Source organism: Coccinella septempunctata, chromosome 4 (assembly GCF_907165205.1).
Source record: "Coccinella septempunctata chromosome 4, icCocSept1.1, whole genome shotgun sequence".
Lineage (NCBI taxonomy): Eukaryota > Metazoa > Arthropoda > Insecta > Coleoptera > Coccinellidae > Coccinella > Coccinella septempunctata.
Genome location: NC_058192.1, coordinates 9329754 through 9354683, shown reverse-complemented (window position 1 = coordinate 9354683; position 24930 = coordinate 9329754). Strand labels below are relative to the sequence as shown.

Sequence of the window (24930 nt, the reverse complement as noted above, 5' to 3'; positions counted from 1 at the left end):
AGAGTCTTTAAACTCAATGGGTGCTTTTTATCCTCCCAAAGGAGGAAGAGTTATTTTTACACACTACTCAGTTATTCATTTTAATGAACCTGTTGTATAGTTATTTATTAATGGATATAGAGATACAAGATTGTTTTATTGGAAAAAATAATCATGAATTATATTCAGAAATTCATAAAATCAAACTCCCTTTGCATATTCAAAGTAATAGTGAGCTTTTCACTGGCTTGATCCCATTGGGCATTTCCTTTTTGAGGGTCAACAGGATGGGGCAATGGTATATCCAATATATGATTTGGAGAAAATAGCTGCAATTGGGTATTCTTCACTTTGAGATCTATATTCTGTCGTTTATCGTTCGGTAGAAAAACCTCGATTATCATATCTTCACAACTGGCTGTCGAGGGATTTTTTGGGCCCATCTGTAAAACTGGTTTGAATATACGTAAATTTTATTGATAGATGTTGATACCTGCAAAAATACGTCGGAAGGTGTAACTTTCTGTCTATAGGAAAGCTGCCATTTAGGGGTTTTCTTCCAGTCCGTGTTAGTTTGTTCCTCATCGAGAAAAAAATTATTTTCAGCAGTAAATTCTTCAAACTTTTGTCTTCTTTCTTCTTCAGCATCTATTTTCGCATACGGATTTTTCTTTTCCTCTACGACCGGTTCTCCATCTAGAAAATTGTCTCTCAAATGATATCCTTTATTTAGGTTTACTCAGCTCACCAATAGGATTCACAGTTTGCACTGGATCTTCCAATTCTTCTTCATCAGAATCATCTACATATCTACGACGAGGCTCTGCATTGAATAGCTTCAATATTCCTTCGATTTCTTCTCTTGTAGTTTCCATTTTTTGTGATACTATTGAAAGTAACTCAGATGAAAACAGGGTGAAGTTCCCAAATATTGACAAAACTTGATATATCTTAGCAACCTCGTTTCGCAGTAACGGCATTGTATTGTGAAAGGATGTTATGCAAATACAGGGTGTAAATGAAAAATTTGAGACGTGATTCCTGTTAAAAAAAAGTGTGGGTCTTTCGAATAAATTTATCTTCTTGAGTATCCCACGCTTAGGTGTAGCTTCCTAAAAATGAAATCTGAAAGAAATTTTAGGAACCAGAAAACTGACAGAAATGAAATACAGTAAACAGTCTATGGGAGTGAAAGGGCAAAAGGATGAAATCTATGGATAAAAAATTACTATAAACGATTCACAAAATGCAGAAAAATGTACAACCAATGCTCCTCTCATTTCACTAAATTATTGAATTCAGACGTCTGATTTTCCTGGTTCAAATTGATTTCAAATGATTAAAACACATGACTCACAACCGGAGCAATAAATTTTCTTGACGAATATTAATATATTCGGCAACGGTTGTACAATTGGCCGTGATTGGGAATAAATTAAGTAAACAGACACTGTGGCAACAGTATGAATGAATTCACGTAGTGCAAAAATAAACAAAAAGATCAGTTCAGTTTGATTGGCCTCATTTCGCAATGGTTAGGCCATGTTTCGTGCTACTACTAGCAGGATTTTTTGAATTTTGCTACACGCAGGGCCATTATAGAAAAGACAGAAGTGAGTGACTTAATTCTTAATTTTTTTTATGCATGAGAAGTGAGGGAAAGATCCTGCCCTGTTTCTTCAAAGATTCCACTAGAACATTGAGTATTATCCCGTTCAATATTAACAGAACTGAAGAAAAAACAGAGAAGGCTGAAAATTTGCTTTTGCTTTTTATATGATAGATTTCGAACAATTGCAAATCTCAGTTAAACTTGTTTCTGATAAATCATTGAGCTATTTTAGCATAAATTGACACAAATTATGTTCCGATTTTTTCTCAGTGCCAAAGATAATGGGAGATAGAATTCCACTGAGTTCTCTGATACCAGAAAGACCTAGGACTAGGCGAAAAATTGTCTCAATACATAATGTTTTTCGATCCAGAGTAAAACCTGCTGCTTCAAATATGTTGAGGATGGTAACTGTTTATCATTCGGCCTCAAATTATATAATTCTCATATAAAATATTCGAAATTTTCAGAAGTGGAACTATCAAATTGCCGAAGCTGCTCAGAAGTGGACGCAGAATTGTAAATTCTTGACACACGACAACAATGATGGTAGATTTATTCCTAACTATGGGCCCTGTGGGCAGAATATTTTTGTGGCCACACAAAAAGTACCCTGGTACTGTTTCTTGATTTATATTAATCGATTAACGAGATATGAAATTTGCAAAATTCGTATTTTCCAGTACCTACTATTTTATCATTCCAGGTTTTTCGCTATCAATACTTGGTTTTTGGAGAAAAACAACTTCATCTATGGTGGTGAGAATGATTTGAGGAAGATTGGTCATTACACTCAAATGGTTTGGGCAGCCACTCATGAAGTAGGATGTGGAATTTCGAAATGTTTGAGTCAAAATAATGGAACATGGTTTAAATATTACAGCTACATATGTAATTACTGTCCAATGTGAGAAATTATTGAATATTCCTCGAAAAAATCTATATACGGTTTAAATTTCATATTCTTGTCCCATTATACGTCACTTTTACGCTTCAAGACCATTACTTCTCTCCCGATTTTCCGGTCAAATTAATTAGAATATTTAAACCTTTAAATTTTGAAAATGAAAGGATTATTCATGCATACAGAGAAGAAAGTGAAACTGATTCGAATTTATTGTTTGAACCGGACGTTATTAATTAGGAAATATCAAGCTGAGGTGTGAAATTATGGAAGCAAAAATTAAATACACCAAATATCGAATACTTAAGGTGTGGAAACTTTTTGAGGAAAGTTTAGTAAGATATTTGATGAAATTTTTCTATGGCATGGATGAGGATTTCCCGTATTTTTAAGTGTAGAGATATCATACCACTGATGTAGTTGCTTTGACCAGAATATTCAAACGTACTTTATCCCTGTTCTATAATTATGTTTTTTTTTAACTTCAAGGCCTCAAATATGAATAATACATTTGAGCTTTTCAGAGGGAATCTACCAGATAAGCTAGGACTGCCGTACAAAAAAGGAAAACCTTGCCACGAATGCCAAAGAAACTGTCATTCCAGGAAGCTCTGCACCAATTCGTGTCCTGCAGCTGATTTCTGGTCAAACTGTGATAGGCTGTTCAAACGTTGGCCCGGATGGCTTTGCCACACTGGTACCAAGAAAGGAAAAGAAAGATTCCGAAGATGTAGAGCTACATGTTCTTGTAGACAAAAAATCCACGATTAATAAAGATTTATAACGCTAATGCTCTTGTTTTTCTAGTTTTTTGCCTTATTTTTCCTTTCATTTACCTCATGGAATAATATTTTGGTTCATGTCGAATCTTTAAAATATGAGTTTCAAAGAAGGAAAAACAGAAAGACGAATGAAACAAAAATATGCTCATTTCTAGGGTTCTGTGTTTTACCAATTCTCACAATTCAGCATTCTAAGCAAAGTGATTTAGGATCACTTGTATGTAGCATGTAGATACAAAAATTAGTTCTTTTTCATAAAGAGTAGATATAACTCCAGATATGATCAATTGTTGGTTGCCAGTGTTTATGCACACCCTGTTGAAGTTCATAGTTCCCAAAATACCATTGTATTGAAGGAAACAGCTAAAACTCCGTTTTAAATGAAAATTGTCGTTATACATCTGAATTTTACACTCAAATTTCTTTCAATATGAAGTTTTCCTTGGTTATATGTACCTATACTTCATTCTGTATTTCGAATAGAAGAAATAAATGGATTATCATTGTAGAGATCCGTTAGGTGTTGTATAAGATGCCCATTATCTTCGTCAAGTGATACACATATCCTATCCCAATGTTCCGCTAGCGAAAATGAGCTGAATCTGTTGCCTGGAATATTTACCGCTATAGGACTAGTTGATGAATAAATTGATGTAGGTATATGTATTATTTACAGTATCCCCAATACCTCCATCCGTGAATAGATGAAGATCAATTGGCTTTATCTGTGTAAGTGATGACACAATTCAGATTAATTGGAGTTGAGCTGAATGTATAGCGGAGAAAATTGCTTGAACTATTGGAAGAGAATTCTCCATAGAATCTGGCAACATTAGATACGGGGAATATAAATAGGTAGAAATGTACACTGCTCAAAACTTGAAGTGGATAATTTGCGTACAAGGGATAATATACAGGGCGAGTTTTTGACTCGTACAAATATTTTAACAGTAGATTCTTGAGGTCCAAAGAAATACTTTTGTCTCTATACCATTTTTTCTTATTCGAACCTGATAAAAAGATATAGCCTTGTCAAGTTTTTATAATGAGCTAAAACAACTCATTCAATTCATTTTTCGAAATGAATTTGGCAATATCACGAACAAAATAATGTCAGATGAGCGAACAAGCTCTTTGTATTTGCATAGTACCCATATACATAAAATGTTGAAACGCTAGACTTCTTAAACTTAAACCATACTTCCATCCAACAATGATCCCTCTTTGGTACGTGACAAGCATTAAGAACCACCCAACCGTGTTGTCATGCCGCCTTAGCCGCCCAGAATCACAAATAACATTTTGTCTTCAGTGATTTACTTGATTATCGAAAGACAGCCACGATGTTTGTGAGTCGCGAGGTGAGAATATCAAGTGTCTCCAGTTACCCCCCTGAGGCACCCCTCTGAGTGTTCGTGATTCTTGATTTTTGAATATAACATAGTAGGTACCGTATTTCCCGGGTTAAATACCATCCTTGTGCAATAATGTTGGTTCACGCCAAGAAGCCTCTTAGATTCAGCAGCCAGGTGACAACATTTCCGCTAATAGAAGAGCAGGAAAACATTGAACTGGATTCTTTGGAAAATGGGGAAGATGGCAATCATTCTCAAGTGAGTATAATTGTTGAATATGTTTGATATGCAAGCGTGGTTCTTGAGTAATGAGGATTACAGTTGGTATAGATGATCTTTTATAATTTTGATGATGCTGAACAAAGATTAAAGAGCTAACTCTATAATCTTTGATGCTGAAGATTCTAAATGAATACAGTTATTTGATATCATGACAAAAATCAACCACTAAACCTTGATTTTCAAAGCCATCGATTCACACAGAGATATGAGATGTATTGTCTTTCTGGAGCAATTGACATATTCCCAATACTTATATCTATCGATTTTGTATCAACATCGAATCATCTTCACTATCCATGCTCATACTGAGGTTGTAGGCTCTTCACTTTTTTTAGGATGACGAGAAGGATGCAGAATTACCGAGGGACACAGACCAGAAAAACCTCAAATACCTCAATCTGAACAATCTCTGCAAGAATTCTCATCAAATCAGTGAATGTTACGTTGAAGAAATAGTTCTAGCTAGGGAGTCAATCAAATCACTTGCAGACGTCCAAGTTCTTAGCTTGAGATCGAACGGTATTCATAATTTTCCTACCAGTGTATTACAGTTGACAGCCCTCACAGTTTTGGATATTTCGGACAATGAATTGCTAACGTTACCACCAGAAATAAACCAACTGAAGAGGTGAGTCTATTTTCCTATATCGAAATTGTTTTGTTGGTCATCGAGAAAGGGTTCATGAGGTTAATTACTTTTCCCAAAGTCTTCTCAAATTGAAAGAAACATGTAAAGTCCTTATGAGGACCATGTATGATTTCAGTTATCAACTCCTTTGTCTCACGAATATTTTATCATTAGAAAATCGTAGAAGTTAATTTATTAATCCCACTCGAGCACTTGTGTATAGTTCCTATATCACGCTGGATAGTTCTTGAAGGAAGCGATTTGCAACAGATCAAGATTATAAGCGTTTTTTCGCGCCTCAAATTGGTCGCAATTGCAACATTCTCTTACGTCAATTTTGCGAAACAAAGCTCAAGATTTTATCGAAGGAATGGTAGAAAGCGTTCGAGGAAACACAAACAGAACAATAACGCGTGTATAACCTATAATCAATAGGTACGCATCAGTACTAGATCCGGTGGATATGATATGAACGGAAGAACAGATAGATCTAAAATAGAATGTTCATTTTTGGAACTCGAAGAAGTTTTATGTAGGTATTTACACGGAAAATTGTATTGTCTCTCCTAATTTCGTCTCGAGGATCTGTGATCAAATTTTTTGCATTGAATTTGGACACACTGTATGGTTAATTAATCAATATACCACCAAAAAATGAAGTTAAGCCCACCATGGTGGGTGTAACACTTCTTATTGTCTGTGTATGTATGAGTGTGTATGACATAATTTAATAGCACTTTTCGAATTGAATGTTTTATTGAGTAAGATAGAGAAGCCATTATAAAGAGTAATAAAAAGTTGAATTAGGGAAAGTATCTCACTGAATTCCGTTAAAAATACTAAACGAATCGTTGAAAGGCAGTTGTGGTTCAATGATAATTTACGGAGTGTTAAAGCATTCACCACTTCACCAGTGTTGGAAATTGGTGGCTGAGAAATGAACTTATGAATTCATTTGAATCTAGTTTATGATTATTACTGGACGGCAATTCTTTGTGCTTCCCACGGTGCAACTTAGAAAGATTAAACGAAAATTAATATCGACCACCAGCGCATACTGCTTCTGCAGTCGACAGTGTAGGAAAACCTAGTTTTGTTCATTCCACGTTGGTCTTTGGAATTGGGCATTTGGCAAACGACTCTAGATAGGATTTTGCCCTAAGACTCAGGTCTGAAGCCCTATAAAGTTTAGCCAGCTAAGATATATCCACTGGAACTTAGCTAACCAAATTAAAAACCGAAATAGAAATACAATATGACTTTGGAACCATGATAAAGGGTTGTGCTTCTTAACTCTCCCTAGGTCACTATCTCATTTCGTTGTGAAAGGTACAGGGTGTAAATGAATAGTTGCGAAAAAACTAAAGGGTGGTTCCTTGTCCAAAACACGTTTGGGTCTTTCATTTATATATATTTTTTTTGAGCAGCCTCTAAAGTGAACTGAAACAGTTCTTTTAATCGGATGAGACTGCGTTCACTTCACTGAGGGTAATTCATAGGTAACAGAGACGATTTTTGTACCATCTGAGTGTTGCAACACATCTTAATATATGCTGGAAAGCCAGATGAAGGAACTGGGCTCGTACTCTTCACGCTTTCTTGGTGGTGCGAGACGGCAAAGGATTAAATTAACGAAGAATCCATTGACCAAGTCGTGCGTATCCTTCTGCAGGCGTCCGAAGCCTCGTGCCTATTTGTTTTCATCTTCAGTGTCGAACGTTCAATGAGTGGTCGTTGCGATCTGGCATAATAATAATCCGTCTCATAATTTCTTTAAATTGTCAAGAGTGTCCTTGCGTCAAATGTACGTCCTCGTTGTGCATCCGTCGTTTTCCATCGAATGTAACTTTCGTTTTCTGTTGGTACAGTCTGCAAGAATTGGTGTTGGATCAGAATCTGCTCAGTGTACTCCCCACGACCATATGGGATTTGAAGAAGTTGGACGTTCTGAAGGTGGCATGTAACAGGATTACGGTGCCTCCGGACAAGCAGCTGGATATGAGGTCTTTAGTTTTCACGGTGAGTAACTTTTTCTGGTAAAATTATGACGGGGAATGTTTAAAAAAAATGATATGAGGATAGCCTTTTCTTCATCTACTTATTAGTGAAGTTTCTTCTTCATCTTGAGCATCTTATACTTTTATTGTTGTTTACAGTTACGAAACAAATTTTCATCATTCTAGTTTGGTAGTTATACAGGGTGAGTAAATAGTTCTCGATCGGTCATTTACCAATATTATTTTGGACCTAATAAAGTCATCCGAAAATGGTGAAACACGATACAACCTTGCTCTTCCAAATTTTCATATCGTATGCTGATTCTACATGAAATTCTCAGTTGTCTTTATTTACCCATGTGCTTTTTTGACGTAGGCCATTTTTCCAACAAATTTCATAGTTATGCATAACTATGGTTATAGAGATAATATCTTGAAAACCGTTCGAGATAAGTATATGCTTTTTTTAATCGAATTTTCGAAGAGTCTTCGAGTCTTCTTCAGTTTTTCAGATTAATCTGAAGGTGGTCCGAAAGACACTGCCTATTTTTGGAAAATATCAATACCGAAGTCCACTTTTTCAATTACCATGCACATAACACTTTTGTCTATTGGATACCCTAGTGGGTAGTCCATTTTATGAACACCTTTTAGGCCTAAAATGTGGAAAACATTTGCTTGAGAATGTGAAATCCGTTTCCTTCTAGCTGCTATAGTTCTCGAGATCCCCTCAGTAAAGACAACGAATTTTGCCCACCCTGTACATTGATATTTGTGCTCATGTTACATATGGGCGAAATGGGATCCTTATAATTCATGGATTTGAAAACTCTTACGTAAACTTGGATCCATCAGTATGTTATTGTAATAATTTTAACAATAAACATAATTGGTAATATAAAGAATAATCCCGAAGAGATATTAGATAATATGTTACGTACTGACTCTTATACTACCAAGACAGACGATGCATGAAGTTCTTTACCGTTAGATCATGAAAACGTGCAACTTATTTTCATTTTCAGTGAATAAAAGAAGTGGATCAGGAAACTGATAAAATAAAATGGGAAAATCTATCAAATTTCACTGGAACAAATGAATATATTGCGGAATGAATGAAAATGATCGAATGAAGACTATTCAAAATTGTTATACAGGAGTAGTGGTAAACATGAACGAGGAGTTTTTTTCTCCTCTCCTTTTTGGTGACAAACTGAACATATTATATCTTTCCTTCGGTATTTTCATACCTCCCTTAACTTCAATTCACAGTTTCAGAGCGGAAGTTGGTTTTAGGTTGGATAGTTTCTCTTGGCTGACTCTTACAGACATATAGTTCACTATTACATTGTCTACAACTTGATTGTTCGATAGCGGAATGGGTGCAACTTCCTATACGCTTTCAACTCTTGATCTAGTGTATCAAAGGGGAAAAATCGTTAATTTCCGAATTGATAAACATCTATCTCCACAATTTCATCAGTTCTCACCACATTTTTGTTAAATTTCATAAGATTCGGAAGGTAAAACACACTTTTTTATAAGAAAAAGGGTGTCAAAAGGCCTACAGATACGAGCGATAGTTCATTATAATTCACAACCACCTGTATACTGCACTCGGATCTCCCTAATTGCTAAACCCCTTTTATTCTCCATAAAACTGAGTAAAAAATGATGCCAGGCTGAAATAAGGCTTAAGATAATAATCACTCTCTAGTTTCAGTGTCTATTTCTTGAGAGAAAATCGTCTCTGCATCACAATCTTCAACTTATCTCCATGTAATTAAAAAAAGGAAGTAAATTTGAAAACTACTTGTATTTTAATGAGATAATAAACTCTAACTCTAACTGATTTTCACTATCTATATTATCGATTTTTTTCTCTATCTCCATTATTGCTCCAGACTCTCCTTATCCATAACATTTTTTCTTCACAGGATGCGGAACAGAAAATAGAAAATTCATGGAAGAATAACGGCATTTCTACACTGAATCTACGATCCAACAGACTAAAAGGCAATATAATCCTTGGGAACTATGGGGTAAGTGGTCACCACCAATTTAATCATGAGCGGATTCATTTATCCTTTTACAGAATCTCATCGAATTAGATGTGAGTGAAAACAACATCGAACACCTAGACCTGAGTGCTTTGGAACAACTGCAAACCGTCCAGTGTTCAAGAAATTCATTGACCCAGCTGATAATTCACGGAAAACAGTTAACTTCCCTTATCGCTGGCAATAACAGTAAGTATAGGAATTTTTCATGTCGTTCACACTTCAAACTGGTGAATTGTGTTTCCAGAGTTGAAATCGTTAGCTGTCACCTTTCCTCCATCCAACTTGAGGCATATCGATGTTTCGTACAATGATCTGGACTCTCTCCCAGAATGGCTGTCTGGGTGTTCCGATATTCGATGTATTTTTGCAAGCAACAACAATCTACAGACCCTTCCAGAGCACTTATTCTGCAACGAAATGCCTTACCTACACACCCTACAACTGGCCTACAATCAACTCCAAATGCTTCCAACGATACAGCGAAAACTACCTATACAAGAAATGTTCCTACAGAACAACAGTCTTTCAAATTTACCCAAAACTTTGTTCAGATATATACCCGACATGAAAGTGCTCAATCTTTCCAATAACAGACTTTGTGATTTACCAATTCCCGATTCGGTGTTGCTTTTGGAGAAATTATTCTTAACGGCCAATTGCTTGATAGATCGTTCTCTGGAAAAGATGACTCCATTCTTGACGAACATACGAATGCTCCATGCAGCTTACAATAACTTCACGTCCCTTCCTGAGAGCTGCGTGTTGTATTGGACCGAAATAGAAGAAATTGTCCTGTCCGGAAACAAATTATTGAAATTGCCGAACGAAATCGAGAAACTGAAACATCTGACGGTTCTTCGGGTCCATTCAAACCTCCTTCAGAACATTCCGAAATTATCCAGCTTGACGTCGCTGAGGGTTCTGGATCTCGCACACAACCAATTGGATAGGATTGATCTCACAGACCTAATACCGCCAAATTTGAAATTCTTGGACCTATCCTGCAACACCAAGCTTCACGTTGATTCGCACCAATTCAACACTTACAGGACACAAAGGCCAATGAGTCTGGTAGATGTTTCAGGCAAAAACAGAACCACGCTACCTTTAACTCCTTCCCCATTCTGCGAAAATGACTTGACAGAGTACAGTTGGAGCGTTGGTTTCTCTGAAACTTCCGGGTGCAAACAGAAACTTTATATCTCCCAAATAAGGTTACCAGCGTTTTGTAACACTGAAGCACTTTTTGGCATGTTTGACGGAGAAAACAATAGCAGTGTGCCGGTTGGAGTGGACAAAGTCGTTCCTAGAATATTGTTAGAAGAAAGGACCGTGAAAGAAACAGCTGTGGACTACATGAAATACACCATGCTTTCTGCTCATAGGGAGCTCAAAGACAAGGGTCAAAAACAAGGTTTGAACGCAGTTATTGTACATATTTTGAAAACCAAACAAACCCCAGAATATTCTTTTTGTGGTGGACCCAAGAAGTACATCATGAAGATAGCCAGTGTGGGTGACATCAAACTGGTTCTCGGGAGAGCTTCAGGACCTGTCAAACTCCTACCTGTAAAGCAAAGAAAACAGATCAGAACCAACCCACAATTACCGTATACAGTTCCTGATCCAGATCTAACCGATGTTTTCCTAGATGAAGAATACGAGTACATGATCATAGCTAATAAAACTTTGTGGGAAGTGATCAGTCCAGAAAATGCTATCAGAGAAGTAACCTTGCAGAGGAATGTCATACTGGCAGCTAAAAGACTTCAAGATTTGGCCCAAAGCTATGGCGCTGAAGAGAATTTAAGCATAATCGTTGTTAAGTTCAACATATTGAGTACTGACGTTGATCTGCTCATGAGGGAACTGAGGCAAACTTTCAGAAAGAGTAAATACCAAAGTGAGAGTGGATTTTCGTCGAGCACAACGTGTCAGCCTGGTTGCTGTTGCGAAGCTTTGAATAACGAGTGTGTAACCTGCATTGGTAAAGTTTTGAACGAAGATAGGTCGTCTCCAAGCGGTCAGAGCGATCACAACTGTAGCGACTGTAACTCATCGGCTAAATTGTTCATAAGCCAGTTGAACAAACAGAGCGATTCTTCAGGCAGATCCGTCAGAAGTGTTACCCCTTCGATCTTCGAAAGTATAGGGGTGAAGGCAAGTCCTGAACGGAGAAGTTACAGGGGAGTGGCCAAAGCACTCAGAGCTAGAAGGGAAGAGGAGAGAAACAAAGATGACAGCGATTCTGCACTTTCCGAAGAACAGTTCAAATGTTGGGAATACATGTTGGAGCAGAATACCCACATATTGTTTGATAAGGAGTTGAATACCTTGAAGAAGAAAGGGAAGAAATCCCAACTTGCACCTAAAACATCCCAGTTATCGAGAAGTAATCCGCTTTTGACTGAACAAACAACGAGTAATAATAGTTCAGGTGGTTTTTTGTCTAGGCAATTTGGTAGCGCTAGATCGTTCAATCCACTAGTATCGAGATCTCCATCTAGGTTTACTCTAGATAAGAAGCTGCTAGGAGGACCACATGCTGCTTATTTTGGAAGTTTGCAGAGGCTTATGCCTTACAATTTGGAGTATGATTTCGCAGTGATGCACGAAAGGGGATTAGCGGATTCTTTGGATTTGGATAGAATGCAGCAGTACTGGGGTGTCACAACGACAGAACTATGACCACCTATTGATACTTCCTTGAAATATGTATAAAATAGTATGAGATAGCTGGATTTCACTATAAGGTAACAGATCGATATGAAATGAGGTGAAAAATTGCTTATAATGGATTTTCCATCTCAATTGATTTTGATTTTTATATTCTCACGCTCCCATGCGCTGCTTAAGGATGTGTGGTATGTAAAGATGCAAAAATATTGTATAAAATTCATAATAATTTAATAATAAATAAATCGAGAAACAATATCTGTAATATACATAATAAAAATAATAATAAATTGACGACTAGTTTCTTATACGGACACATATCTTTTATCATACAATATATTTGTAAATCGTTTTGACTAGAATATGTACTGTACACAGCTTTCAGTGACACAGCCAATTTCAAAATCTTGTGCCATGTGCTCGATTGTGTAAAACATCGATGAGTATTCTCTTCTGAGTTCGATTTGTAATATATGGATGTTTGATAGATGGAAACTCGGTAACAAGTACCAGGCGTCCATAGTTTTTCACTTGGCCAAGCAGAAAAGCTCATAATATGTAGGTATACTGTATGTGCGTCTCAATCAGTTATTTTATTTTGTTATATCTTCATTTTTTGTCAAGGTTTCTTCGAAATTATATTTTAATGGTTTAACAGTTAAATTTTCACATTTCCACTTGCGTTTTTCTCATTCTAATCACTCGGAACTGACGCCTGATACTTGAAAGATGAAATCTATAGCCCCAACTAATTTCTCACTACCTAATTGTCAATTGACGTATTTCCCAAGTACAAAATGCTGCCATACAACCAAACATCCTCGTGTTTGTACGTAAACAGTTACTTGAAATTGACTGTAGCAAAACCAACACGAAAAATGACACATAAATATAACTTTGAATATACGAGTGTCAACATCACGTCCAATTTTGAGTTCACAGATGACCAGTTTCTTCGTGGGGGTCAGTAATGGGCGCTGGACGGTTCCCCCAACCAGGAGTCAGGGCTTGGGGGAAAGTCTGGGTACCCCCTGGGGCTGCTGTCGTTGCTCAGATCTGTGTCCGCTCCTAGGGGCATGTTGTGCGATAGGTTCATTCCGGAGGGGGGTCCTTGTCCTATAAATAAAAATAATAATATAAATTAATAAGTATATCTACTGCCCCACAAAAGTTAAAGAAGTTCAGAAGTTATTGAAAGCAAAACGGTCAATGTTGTCAGTAAGGCAATCATTAATATCCGGTAGTTTTTTCAACAAAGTTGATGTTACTGACATATTGATTACACTGAATGTGTTTTCTCACCTATGCCGGTGTATACTGACAATTGGTCTGGGTAGGGAAAGTGGTCATGACCATGTGGTGGGGTATGACCTGGTAGATAGGAAGGTGATGAGCCTCCATGAAGAAACGAAGGCCTTCCTATGACACTATGAGGCGAAGAACCATCTTGATCCATACCCATATTGACTACAGTGCCATAACTGTCATCGCTGAGATCTGAAAAATGATTAAATTCAATATTTCCTACCAAAAACAATTTCAATAGTGCAAAGCATGTCTTACCATGATGGCTAAAGCTGTCCAAGTCAACTTTCATGTCATCCTTATCGATAAGTTTGTCATGCCTTGGTGAAGAGCCACCTTTCATTGAACGGAAATATTGGCTCCATCTTGTTCTGCCTGCATCTTTCTTAAGTCTTTTCTCTTTAGCTCTCCTATTTCAATGAAAATGTCTTCGTTATATAATGAACAGGTGGGGATAGAGTTACTTATACTAACCTATTTTGAAACCAAACTTGCACCACTCGCATATCTAGGCCTGTGTCTTGACTCAGTTGCTCTCTAACATGTCTGGCAGGTTTTGGACTATTGTTGTAGGCGTTTTTTAACGTTTCTAATTGTTTAGCGGTTATTGTCGTTCGCGGCCTTTTGTTTGGTTGATCACCGTCCAAACACTCAGCAGCTGAAAATTTAGCGAGGTTGAAGAACTAGTAACCAAGTTTTAGAAGAGCATTTCAGGATTAAAATATTGCTTTGAATTCTGGGAAAAGTTTGTGGGTGTGTACCTTTTGACTTGGCAGCTTCGTAGTCGGGCTTGCAGACCAGCTTTCTGTCCTCCATCAGGTAGAACTCATCTCCTGTGTTCAGCTGTCTGGAGCAGATGATGCACGAGAAGCACTGCAGGTGGTAGACGCTGTCCTGGGCCCTCCTTACGACCTGCGTTGGAGGGATGCCGAGGTCACAGCTTGCACACTTCGTTCCAAATCGTCTGCACCCACAGTACGCAACAAATAAAAGAGCTGCATTGTTACATCTGAACTAAGCTACTTCGTTACTCATTAAGTATGTTAATATTCGACTCATGCCGGAAGAAACCTAACATGTTCTTTTCCAATTCGAAAGGATTCTTTTTAATTTGGCAGTGCGGGAAATTGGGAAGCAGTATTGCTGCCTTACTTTATTGAATTTGAAATTGATGTCAAGTGGATGGGACCAAAATGTTAAGAAACAAGAAAACGTGACTTTGAATAATTTTTTGTTGGATTCTTTGTATTGAGTGAAGACTTTAGAGCACATACTTTGGATTACTTCGATTCGTATAGAAATGCTATAATGAATGGCAAAAACAACTGAAAATTGTTTTATAAACAGATATTTGGTCTCTCTTAACTAATGAAAAATTTCATCATCTATGATTTTTGTAGATATTTGTTGATTTATTATCATGATTTTGAAAGAACTATTGAATAGAAAATTACTATATTTCCCTCAGTAGAGTATATTCTTTTCATTTATAACAAAATCTGATACTTACTTAAAAAAATCATCTTTACAATAAAGCTGTCCGTTCCTAGCGAAACATTTATCTGTCAACTGTATCCTACACTCGCTGCATTGAAGGCATTTTGAGTGCCACGTTCTGTCTGCTACCTTCAATATGAATCTGTCTAGGATGAGCTCATGACAACCCCCACATTTTGGTATAGTAGCTGAAAAAAGAAACAAATTGTACATAATATACCTACACATTATGTGTCGACATTTTTTCAGTAAGAATAGGGTGTAGCTATGCCTGATATCAACTGTGTTTGCTTTTCACCTACTGTAACATTATGAATATTTCAGTTATTTGAAGTATGTAGGTACGATTTACATCGTTTTTCTTTTCAATATGAAATAGAATTGAAGTGCTATTCGTTAAAGACCTTTCTAGCTTATGGCTTCCTCTGATTTTACAGATTGAAAATCGAGAAATGAAATGAAGGAGAAATTTTTTTTTATATTAGGTATTACAATTGGATTTATTTCTCAAGGGATGAGGTTTCGCATATAATCTGTAGCATAAGATAATGGATTCGGAATAATATAACACGGTTGAAAACAAAAATTTTTGGGTATTCGACAGATTTCATTCTTTTCTGAAATGTCTTATCCTTACCTATGTTTCTTGTAAGTTGAGTGGTTGAACCGAAGGGATTAAAGAATGGGAGATATTCAAAATGAAAAAATATATAACGATAAGGTTTCCAATTATTCGAAGATTCAACCGATATTAAGATACTATCGCATGAGCTGAATTTAAAAAACCAGCGAATGAAAGACCGAAAAACTGTTTCCTCCCCAAATTCATCACAGTATGATCAAATCTTGACGTTTTCGATATCATTTTGTAATTGCTTATTAAATTTGGTGCTCTGACAAAGAAGCCAATACCTTCTTGTTGATTCAATATACTGGGATGATTCCATAAAAGTTGATCATATATGTTCACAGTGATAAACCTATGAGATACAATCTTATACAGAGATAAGTGATAGCTAAGGGTATAGCAGACCTACAATTTGTTAAATTTTTATTAAAATTAATCACACCAGGTCCGTTTATTACACTAGCCATTTCTAAGTTATTCCTGATGAGTGGTGTATGATCTATATAATACTACTGGTAACTTCTTAAGTAATTCTGTTAGCTGGGGATTGGACCAGAATTTATTACAAATGGAGTACAACAGCCGATTCATTGATTCAAATACGAATTCAACTTTTTGAGGATGTCCCCACACAATATAAAATTTTCTAAGATAGGTAGCGTATTTGAGAAGATTGGATTATCATAATCAAATATTTTATTACATCTGATTGCAATACCCTATATGTTAACTGTTACTTGATGATCATTTATTCGATTGGGGAAAAAATTTTACTGTTCGTAGGGTGGTCTAAATTAGGGAGTGAATCAATGACCAATTTGTAACTGATTCGTAATAAATTCTGGTCCAAAAACTATTTCTCTATTATAATTTCTCCAAAAGTTACTAGTAGATGGTGTAGCTTTAGATTGAACCTTCCAACAACAACAACATATGCAACCTATGCAACTCAGAAATAGCCAGTTTAATGGAATTCGTTGTAATAAATTTAAATAAAAATTCAACAACTTATTACTTATTATACAGGACGTCCCAAAACTAGTGAATCAAACGTCACACCACGATAGAGTAGATCAAATACTATCGAATGACACCAACATTAATTGAGCGAAAATGTACCGTTTCCAAAAAACTTAACCTGAAATTGCCGATTTTCGATCTATTTCTCTAATCACAGGGCCAATTTGTGATTAAGGACAGTGTTTTTCGCCCATATTATAACCCCTATAGAAGGGATTTATTCTGAGTAATAAAAATTATGTAGAAAAAACAATTGTTTTAATTGACCTTTACTTAGGTTTTCGATTAACTACATGGAATAATTTTAATTAGGTGTGATAAAACAATAATCTAGGATTTATATGATTCAAAATCGCTATTCTTTGTCACAAACTGGCCCTGTGATTGAAAAAAATAGTTCGAAAATCGTCAACTTCAGGATTTTTCATAAAATTCTGATCATTTTGGAAACGGTACATTTTCGCTGAACTAATATTGGTGTCATTCAATAGTATTTGGTCTACTCTATCGTGGTGTGACGTTTGATTCACTAGTTTTGGGACACGCTGTATACCTAATTTGTCTGAAATATTCCTTTGAACCGTAGTTGTGAAATAAACGTCAGGTGAAACCACTGCTGGAAAGCTCGAAAATTTAAAGAATTCCTAATTTTTTGGGTTGATTCCGAAACATATATCTTTTTAAGAATTTCATGATCCTTCAAAAGGATTTCTTCGAATTTTATTATCTTGTTGTAAATACATGAGGAAATTCTATTTCTTCAATGGATTCAAAGGTATCATGATCTCTCAGTAAACAACTATCGATGGATTCGATTAGATTGCCATTCCTACTTCTTTATACTCCAACAAAAGACTCACACAATAGCACTTCCGGTATCCGATCCAGAGATATCGGTGGCACCCTGAACATCTCTATATTGAACTCGTCCTTGTCCTCCGCACACCTAGTGATCATTTTCGCACCGCCAAACACTGAACATGCATGCAAACGTCAAACTAAAGCCCGGTCCATACGCCCTCGGCGAGGTCCTGTGCGATACTGGCCAGATATAAGGATTGCGCCGTCGCAAATTTCTATAATATCGACGTCGTACGCCCACCCCGCGATGACACAATAGATGAACCCCTATTTACTTCATAAGTATTTCACCCTTGTGCAGTATGCGTGCCCCCTATTGGCAGTTTCCAACGGCCCCTCCCATTTGGACGCCCTTGTCTTACGCAAACCCGAGTCTTGAGTGGGTTCCCGAGCGCGCCTTCCTATTGTACGTATTTTTCTTTTGTGCCCGCTTTTCTTGCAGTGCCGTTTTTTCAGGTCCTCATGTAATTCTTCCGCGTTGCGCTTTTTAGAGTTTTTTTTGTGTGCCATTCGGTTTTTCAGGCGTCTCGTCGTTGGATGCGGAGACGTATATTGTTATGGGTTTGCCAGTGGTAGGGTTTGTCACTGTCAAATTTGCACGTGGGTACATTACCCGAAATTTGTCACCGACTTGTATTTCTTTTCTGTTGATGGAGATAGATGGAGTCCTCACTATGTGAGAAAATTTTCTGTACGCTCGATGAAGTCTCGACATATACGAGGATATATTGAAAAGTTCTTAGCCTACTATAGAACCAAATAAAATTCAATGTCAAAATATTTTATTACTCAACATATTCTCCTCTCAATTGGATACATTTATTTCAGCGAACCTTCAACGTCTCAAGACCTTTCGAAAAAAAAATTTTCTACTTGCTCTGCAAACCAGACCTCCACAGCTTTTAGTACCTCCTCGTTGGAAGAAAATTCACGACCTTTTAAACTTTTTTTCAGTTGAGGAAAGAGATGATAGTCGGATGGAGCCAAATCTGTTGAATAAGGAGGGTGTTCTGGTAATTCAAACCCTACCTAAATCACGAATTTTTTGCATGGCAACATGGGATTTGTGTGCAGGAGCGTTGTCCTGCAAAAACAAAACACCTTTGGATAGCTTTCCGAGTGTTTTCTCTTTAATTTTCTCCCGTAGAGTGGTCAGTAATGTCGAATAGTAATCTCCGGTTATTGTTCTACCCTTATCCAAAAATCAATCATGATAACTCCATGGCAATCCCAAAAAACTGAGGCAAGAACTTTTTCAGCAGATTTTTGGACACGGAACTTCTTGGGTCTTGGAGAACCAGAGTGTCGCCATACCATCGATTGTTGCTTTGTTTCTGGATCATAGAAATGTATCCAAGTTTCATCCATAGTAACAATTCGGTTTAAGAACACTATACATCGTTTTCAAATCGAGTACAGATCGAACGCGATGCTTCACCCTTGCACGCTTTTGGTCAACATTCAAACATTTGGGTATCCATTTTGCAGCAATTTTTCTCATATTCAAATTGACGTGAACTATATGATGAACGCGTTCGTATGAAATATTCAGTGCTTCAGATATCCGTTTTAGCCCAATTCGACGGTCTGATAAAATCATGTCATGAACTGCATCGATATTTTCGGGGACTGACACAGAAACTGGCCATCCCGATTGGTCATCATCTTCAATAGAAAATTTACCTCTTTTGAAGCTCTTAAACTCTTAAAACTACCAAATCACCCTGTCAATCCGAAGCATACTACAATTTGGTACCTTTTATTACAATTTATTAAACCAGGTCCGATCTAAAGGTGCATCATTGAAGGACACAACAATAATCATAATCACAACACCTTGAGCATACTAACTCAAGGGGAATCTCAGATAGGTTGTCCAACTTCTGCATTATAATCTTCCCCAAGAAAATGGGAATTTCAAGCACCTAATCAGAGCAAGTGATGGCAAGTTATTTAATCACTTTTACCCCTTTAAGCCCAGCATTCTTCGAGGGTATCTAAAATTAATCTATGCAGGTTTACCTTGTGTTTACTACGTCCTTTGTACACAGATGTTTACGCTTTGTGAATTGCCCTGTGGGATTTCCTCTGAAATAATCCAATTTTCGAAAAATTGTTCAATATGTAATCTTTAAGCGCTTTTTAAGCCACAGTGTCCTATACAATTCAATCCTTCTGATACCAGAATGACCTGGTTCCCATGAGTTACACTTCATTGCCTTCCATGCAGTATTAATTTATTCACAATGAATAAATTACATCTGTTTGTTGTCAGTGACCTGATTGAAATTTGACTATCTGTTTGAATTTCGATTGATACGACCTTCCAGTTTCTCTTAAGGGTTCTCCTGGAATACATACGAGAATCAAGGCCTAAACGGAGGACTCCAGACTTCCATATCATATGATAAACCATCAGGGTTCTTGAATTACCCCAACCAATCATCTCTGATAAGTAGTATTATGATATAAGTTTGATAAATTCTGGTCTTCCTCCAAGCTGTGTATATTTGGCAAATTTCTCGAATAAAACATGGCTTACTTTCCAGAAATTTTCTATCGGATTCACAAATAACCTTCGTCAGAACTTTTAGCTACCTATTCCATCATTTATTTCCATAAAGCTCCTCCCCGATGTATAATGAAATATTGATGTTTGCTTCCGATACGATGATGCATGACCATGTTACAATGAATAATTGATAGTGAATTGATCGCTTAATACAACGTTCTGTTAAAATACCGGCCGAATATACGTCAAAAACATAATGGGTGATATGTAGATAGTGGAAATAGGTCACGAAGATTCGTATATAGATAGTAGAGGTATGGACGAATCGACCATTATATAAATAATCCAAAACATCGAACCAATAAGAAGCAGAGATGAAAATTACCCGAAGTAAAACTGCCAATCAGCTATCGCTGATCGTTGGGTATGAAAGACGTTTCGGATTATTGATTTCATCAGGAAAAACATCGTGAAAGCAGAAAAAGGAATCCTCATTCCATGCCAATTAGCAAAAAGTGTGTTGAGACTTCTTCGCGAAGGCTATAGCAAGCTGAATATTGCCAGCTCCATAATTTGCAGGAAGTTCTACATTCTCTTGTATATTTCCTTTTTCTTCCCCCGTATACAGGGAATGGGAGATTTTTTCTTCCTTCGTAATTTCTTTCAATCAACATCCCAAGAGAGAACGACGGATCAGAGCGAAATCAGCTAATCTAGCCGGGAATGTTTGTGGATTCGAGCTTGAATAATGAATAACCAACCTTCCCTTCTGCCTTTGCTGCCCCACTGTTTGTTTTGTGTGGACCGACCAAAATCGTTTCCGTTTCTCACTTCTATTGAGATTTTGTTTCTTCCAGTGCAGGCAGAAGCTGCGCTAAGCGCCCTGAAAAATTCAGAGGGCTACTGGCGTTTTTCCTCATGCTTGATCTTCATTCTTGAAATATTGATGATTTCTCAAGATGGAGGAAGATTGATTGCGAGAAAGTTATTCGTTTTGGCAATTTTCAACGAGTGGAGGTTTGCTATAATAATAGAACATATATGGTATACATGGTGTCCCACGACAGAAGTCCTATTAGACAATTCATAGCAAATTTGTGCTAAAAATGTGCATGTTCAGGTTTTAGACTACAAATGTTCTACCTCAAATATTTCTAGTCTACAGCTTCTGATTATACCGGAAACAGCCTACTAGTTCCTTTATTTCACCGTATATTCACACAGAATATTTTTACATCGTTAGATTGTTGATGGCAAATTCAACCTTATGCAATACCTTGGGTAAAGTGTTTGATTGGTTATCGACTCATGGTAGCAAAAGCTTAGGAGTTCAATAAAGAGTTAAAGAAATTGTTGAAGGCATTTTTTGTAGAAACACCCTATACTCAAGATGATAATTTTCAGCACACAATTGAGATTATTTCTCTAAACTTCTAAACGTTCAAAAGGCTTATAATCATCTTCACCTGAAAAATCCAAAAATAATCTGTCGAATAACTCTATTCGTGCTTCATTTTGTAGATTCATTAGTTGTAGGTTAAAATTAACCAAATATATGGACAACTTCGATCTTGTTTGGGCATAGAAGCATGTATTCCGGGCATGCAAAGAAGTGATAGTTCTATGTCTTCCTCCTCTCAATGATCAAATCCTACCGCAAGGATTTCTTGAGGGTGAAAGTGTGTAAATTCAATTCAGCAATAATAATCCACCCAATTGACAGAGATTGACTGTCCCTCTATTACATCGCATAAATTTTATTGATATATTATTATTCGCTATTTGTATCCCAGTACAGGTCCACTTGCTTCGGATACAGGGTAGATGGCATAATGGGTCCAGAGGGTGAGAACACAGTGGCGTGTATATTACGTATAATTATTGGAAACCTTGAATCAGTTTACCTACCATTTGAATCATCTGATTATAAATATTGTTTTTCTAATAAAACAAGTTTCATTATAGAGGCTATCAGTTTTTCGAAAATGATGTTTTGTATTCATCAGAAAATAGCTGAAAGTTAGACAGATCATTTCATTATCCTTTTTCGAGATATTTGAATATTTTCTCTACGCTCTTAATTACCTAGTAGATTCATTTATCGATCTCTAATGATTTGTGATGATTTTCGAATCTCTCCACTTTCAAAACTGGTCGATCAAAACTGAAGGGTCTGAGAAGACAAGGTCGGAAATGATAGGATTTCCACGCCAAAATATATTAGATTATCAGTTGACGAAAAACCTGAACATTGAGAAGAGAGAATTGTATTTTACGACAATCGAATGCGAATTGTTCCTAAAGTTGCTTATCACGAACTTACTTTTTTGTGAGAACTGTCGATAACACAAGAACTACATTAATATTGGTTGTTACGTTGGCATATATAGCTTTTGAATTTTGGCCAGTGTTTGATGGGATTCTGATGATATATCTCAATGTTACATTCAATTCTGGAAGCTGTAGAGAGGCGCAGAACGAACTTGGAACATATATGATGGTCCCTCTTCTCTTCCTACGCCACTGTTCGGAGGGTGACAGAGGATAATCCCGTCCATTTGGCAAATGTACCCCAGTATGTAGTTATTTATTCATGGATGCGGTGGCAGACGATTTTAACCCCGTTTATTCGAAAGTGGCTGGATTATCGCCATACTTTCAAGTAATTAGCAGTATTAAAAGGGGACCCATCGTAAAGAGCTCCTTCAGGACTCCTCGATGCGTTTTTAAGTAACTGAAAATTAATTAGTTTGAGTTATCGGACGATCAACCCAGTTTGAATTTTACTGCATTACGATTTGCGAAACTGGGTTACTTTTGTGGGTTTAAATTCCATTCCTGAGTGATTTGTTTCATAATTACTGCAATGTGGAATAGTTCTTTGGGACTACTCAAGAAATAAAGGAAATTCCTTCGATGAAAAATAAACAAGTGACACAGTTTTTCTGCCAGCAATAAGTATGTATACTTGTTCATTCAAGAAAGGATGAGTCTATCCGCTATTAAATTGATCCAGAGATGATAACAAAACAAGCCACAGATCAATGAAAAATTCAACGAATTCGGTTTATATTTCGATTGAAATGGTTCTTGGCCTATTTCTTTTCATCCTTTGAAATAAAAAGTATTACCAATTGGTTTTATTTCAAACCAGAAGGTCTTTTTCTAGGGTCACATGGAATAAAGTATTGATGGAAAAACATATACTGTATATCAAGATTTCTATACCTATACAGTCATATAGTAGTACACTGAAAGATCATTTTGAAAATTACCAATTAATAAAAACTATTTAATTCCTATTTGCAGACCTCTTTCACCGATACATATTTTGTTTTTCCTGTTTCGAAGATTTATAAGAGGAAGTAATGAAACGATGACTTCACAGTCTCTGGTTAACTTGATAAATTCGAATGCACGATTAGATTCTTAAAAATATCCCACGAAAATGGTGATTTCGACCTCAATCATCCAATTGTTTTGTGGTTTCTTAATAGGAATATTAATTTGAATTAGCTTTTTCAATCGGAAGTAGATTAGGTGGAGTGGAGCGGAAATTTAATTCATTCAAATTCGTCTGTGCCAAAAACAAGGTAAGTTTGGTGGCTTGAAATCCAACAAAAATGAAGTTAAAGGCAATCCATTTAAAAAAATTGATTAATAGACATTTTTTTAAAAATTATTTTTGAAAAATTTCTGTGTCTTTCGGACAAGCTGTAGAGAGATCATAAAAACGGAAATAGACTAGAAAACTCTTCGGGAATTCAATAGAAAAATTCATGCTTCAAATATGATCCCAAGCCTAATTCCTTCATTTGAATCCAGCTTCAACTTCATGAATGTTCACCCTTTTATAACTCTGCTTAATCACGCAGAAAGGGAGAATCTGCAGTTCTCTGTTCCATCAGGAACTGGAATGGCCCAAATGCCAACAACTGCTGGCATTACCCGAGGCATTACCTAAAGTCACCAAAAGCCGAAATAAAATATTTAAATGGAGCGTGGAGATTCGATGAATGAAAGCTAGATCATAGACGATTATCGTTGACGATAAAAGGCTTTAGTGAATTAGACCAGTCTCACCCCATGAAAGTCACTCGTTGGACGCAACTGCCGTCGTGTCAGCGACGGATAAGGGGGTGCTAATGCTCAAATGGAATAGAAAAACGGACCATCTGGTGACAATCTACTCGAAAAATTCAGCGCGTTCTTTTTGCATACAGGCTAATTCGATTTTGCCTGCCCAACGAGTCGCGAATATGATTTATAAACTGTGGCCGCATCGAATACTAATTTTATTTGCGAATGGCCCATACGGGGTGGATTCGACTGTGTGCATTTGCGGGTTTGGCAAGTTGCGCCACTTTTGTTGTCACAACCTCAATCATAATCGAATTCGGATTTGCATAAACCGATTCATTACTCGTGAACCGATTCCATATTGGGAATGGATAGTCACGGTCAAACTGTTCCTGATTAACAAGTTGTGTTTTGGACACTACCCAATATCAGTATCATCCCCCAGAGCTGGTACTGCCTCAGGATTTTCTCCTCTCAATTGCAGTGGGCTTGTATACGATGAAAAATATTCTTAGTCATGTGTGATATTCTTGAGGCTAGTCCAGTTTAAATCTGGAGTTCATACCTAGTATTTGTTGGAAATTTAAATTATTTCAGACTTAAGAGACCTGGAAGATAAATTACTCTAAAGATGGCCACCGAAAAATTCCCAAAAAGTTGGGTTCAGTTAAAACTTCCTCAAGACCGAAAGGTTATGCCGAGGTGAATGAAATTCTCAGATTTGTTACTAGAAGAGTTGCTCTTTCAGA

At 36.8% G+C, this 24930-nt stretch overlaps 4 protein-coding genes across 7 annotated transcripts in view; 2 read left to right on the top strand and 2 right to left on the bottom strand.

The window, feature by feature from the left end:
• Positions 1 to 117: 117 nt before the first annotated feature.
• Positions 118 to 1127, bottom strand: LOC123311484. The gene is made up of 3 exons (XM_044895499.1): positions 728 to 1127; positions 473 to 675; positions 118 to 422 (listed from the first exon to the last, which is right to left on the bottom strand). Exons 1-3 carry the CDS (start codon positions 957 to 959, stop codon positions 165 to 167), a joined length of 693 nt encoding a protein of 230 aa, XP_044751434.1. The 5' UTR covers positions 960 to 1127; the 3' UTR covers positions 118 to 164.
• A 284-nt stretch (positions 1128 to 1411) lies between these two features.
• On the top strand, positions 1412 to 3285 carry LOC123311483 (cysteine-rich secretory protein 2-like). The gene is made up of 5 exons (XM_044895498.1): positions 1412 to 1592; positions 1862 to 1998; positions 2062 to 2207; positions 2298 to 2498; positions 3020 to 3285. Exons 1-5 carry the CDS (start codon positions 1511 to 1513, stop codon positions 3264 to 3266), a joined length of 813 nt encoding a protein of 270 aa, XP_044751433.1. The 5' UTR covers positions 1412 to 1510; the 3' UTR covers positions 3267 to 3285.
• Positions 3286 to 4374: 1089 nt separating this feature from the next.
• Positions 4375 to 12361, top strand: LOC123312165 (protein phosphatase PHLPP-like protein). The gene is made up of 6 exons (XM_044896422.1): positions 4375 to 4890; positions 5250 to 5542; positions 7411 to 7561; positions 9477 to 9581; positions 9635 to 9788; positions 9847 to 12361. Exons 1-6 carry the CDS (start codon positions 4765 to 4767, stop codon positions 12288 to 12290), a joined length of 3273 nt encoding a protein of 1090 aa, XP_044752357.1. The 5' UTR covers positions 4375 to 4764; the 3' UTR covers positions 12291 to 12361.
• A 191-nt stretch (positions 12362 to 12552) lies between these two features.
• The window catches only part of LOC123312166 (LIM/homeobox protein Lhx3), a 39025-nt gene continuing 26647 nt past the window's right edge, over positions 12553 to 24930 (bottom strand). The window contains exons 1-7 of one of the 4 annotated variants that reach the window (XM_044896427.1): positions 17589 to 17749; positions 15094 to 15268; positions 14345 to 14547; positions 14058 to 14241; positions 13842 to 13993; positions 13581 to 13775; positions 12553 to 13394 (exon numbers count right to left, since the gene is read on the bottom strand). In XM_044896427.1, coding sequence (XP_044752362.1) covers positions 13243 to 13394; positions 13581 to 13775; positions 13842 to 13993; positions 14058 to 14241; positions 14345 to 14547; positions 15094 to 15268; positions 17589 to 17685 — 1158 coding nt within the window. In that variant the 5' untranslated portion in view covers positions 17686 to 17749 and the 3' untranslated portion in view covers positions 12553 to 13242. Of the gene's footprint in view, positions 13395 to 13580; positions 13776 to 13841; positions 13994 to 14057; positions 14242 to 14344; positions 14557 to 15093; positions 15269 to 17588; positions 17750 to 24930 lie in introns of those variants that run through there. The other 3 variants (XM_044896426.1, XM_044896424.1, XM_044896425.1) reach the window with 3 other exon arrangements.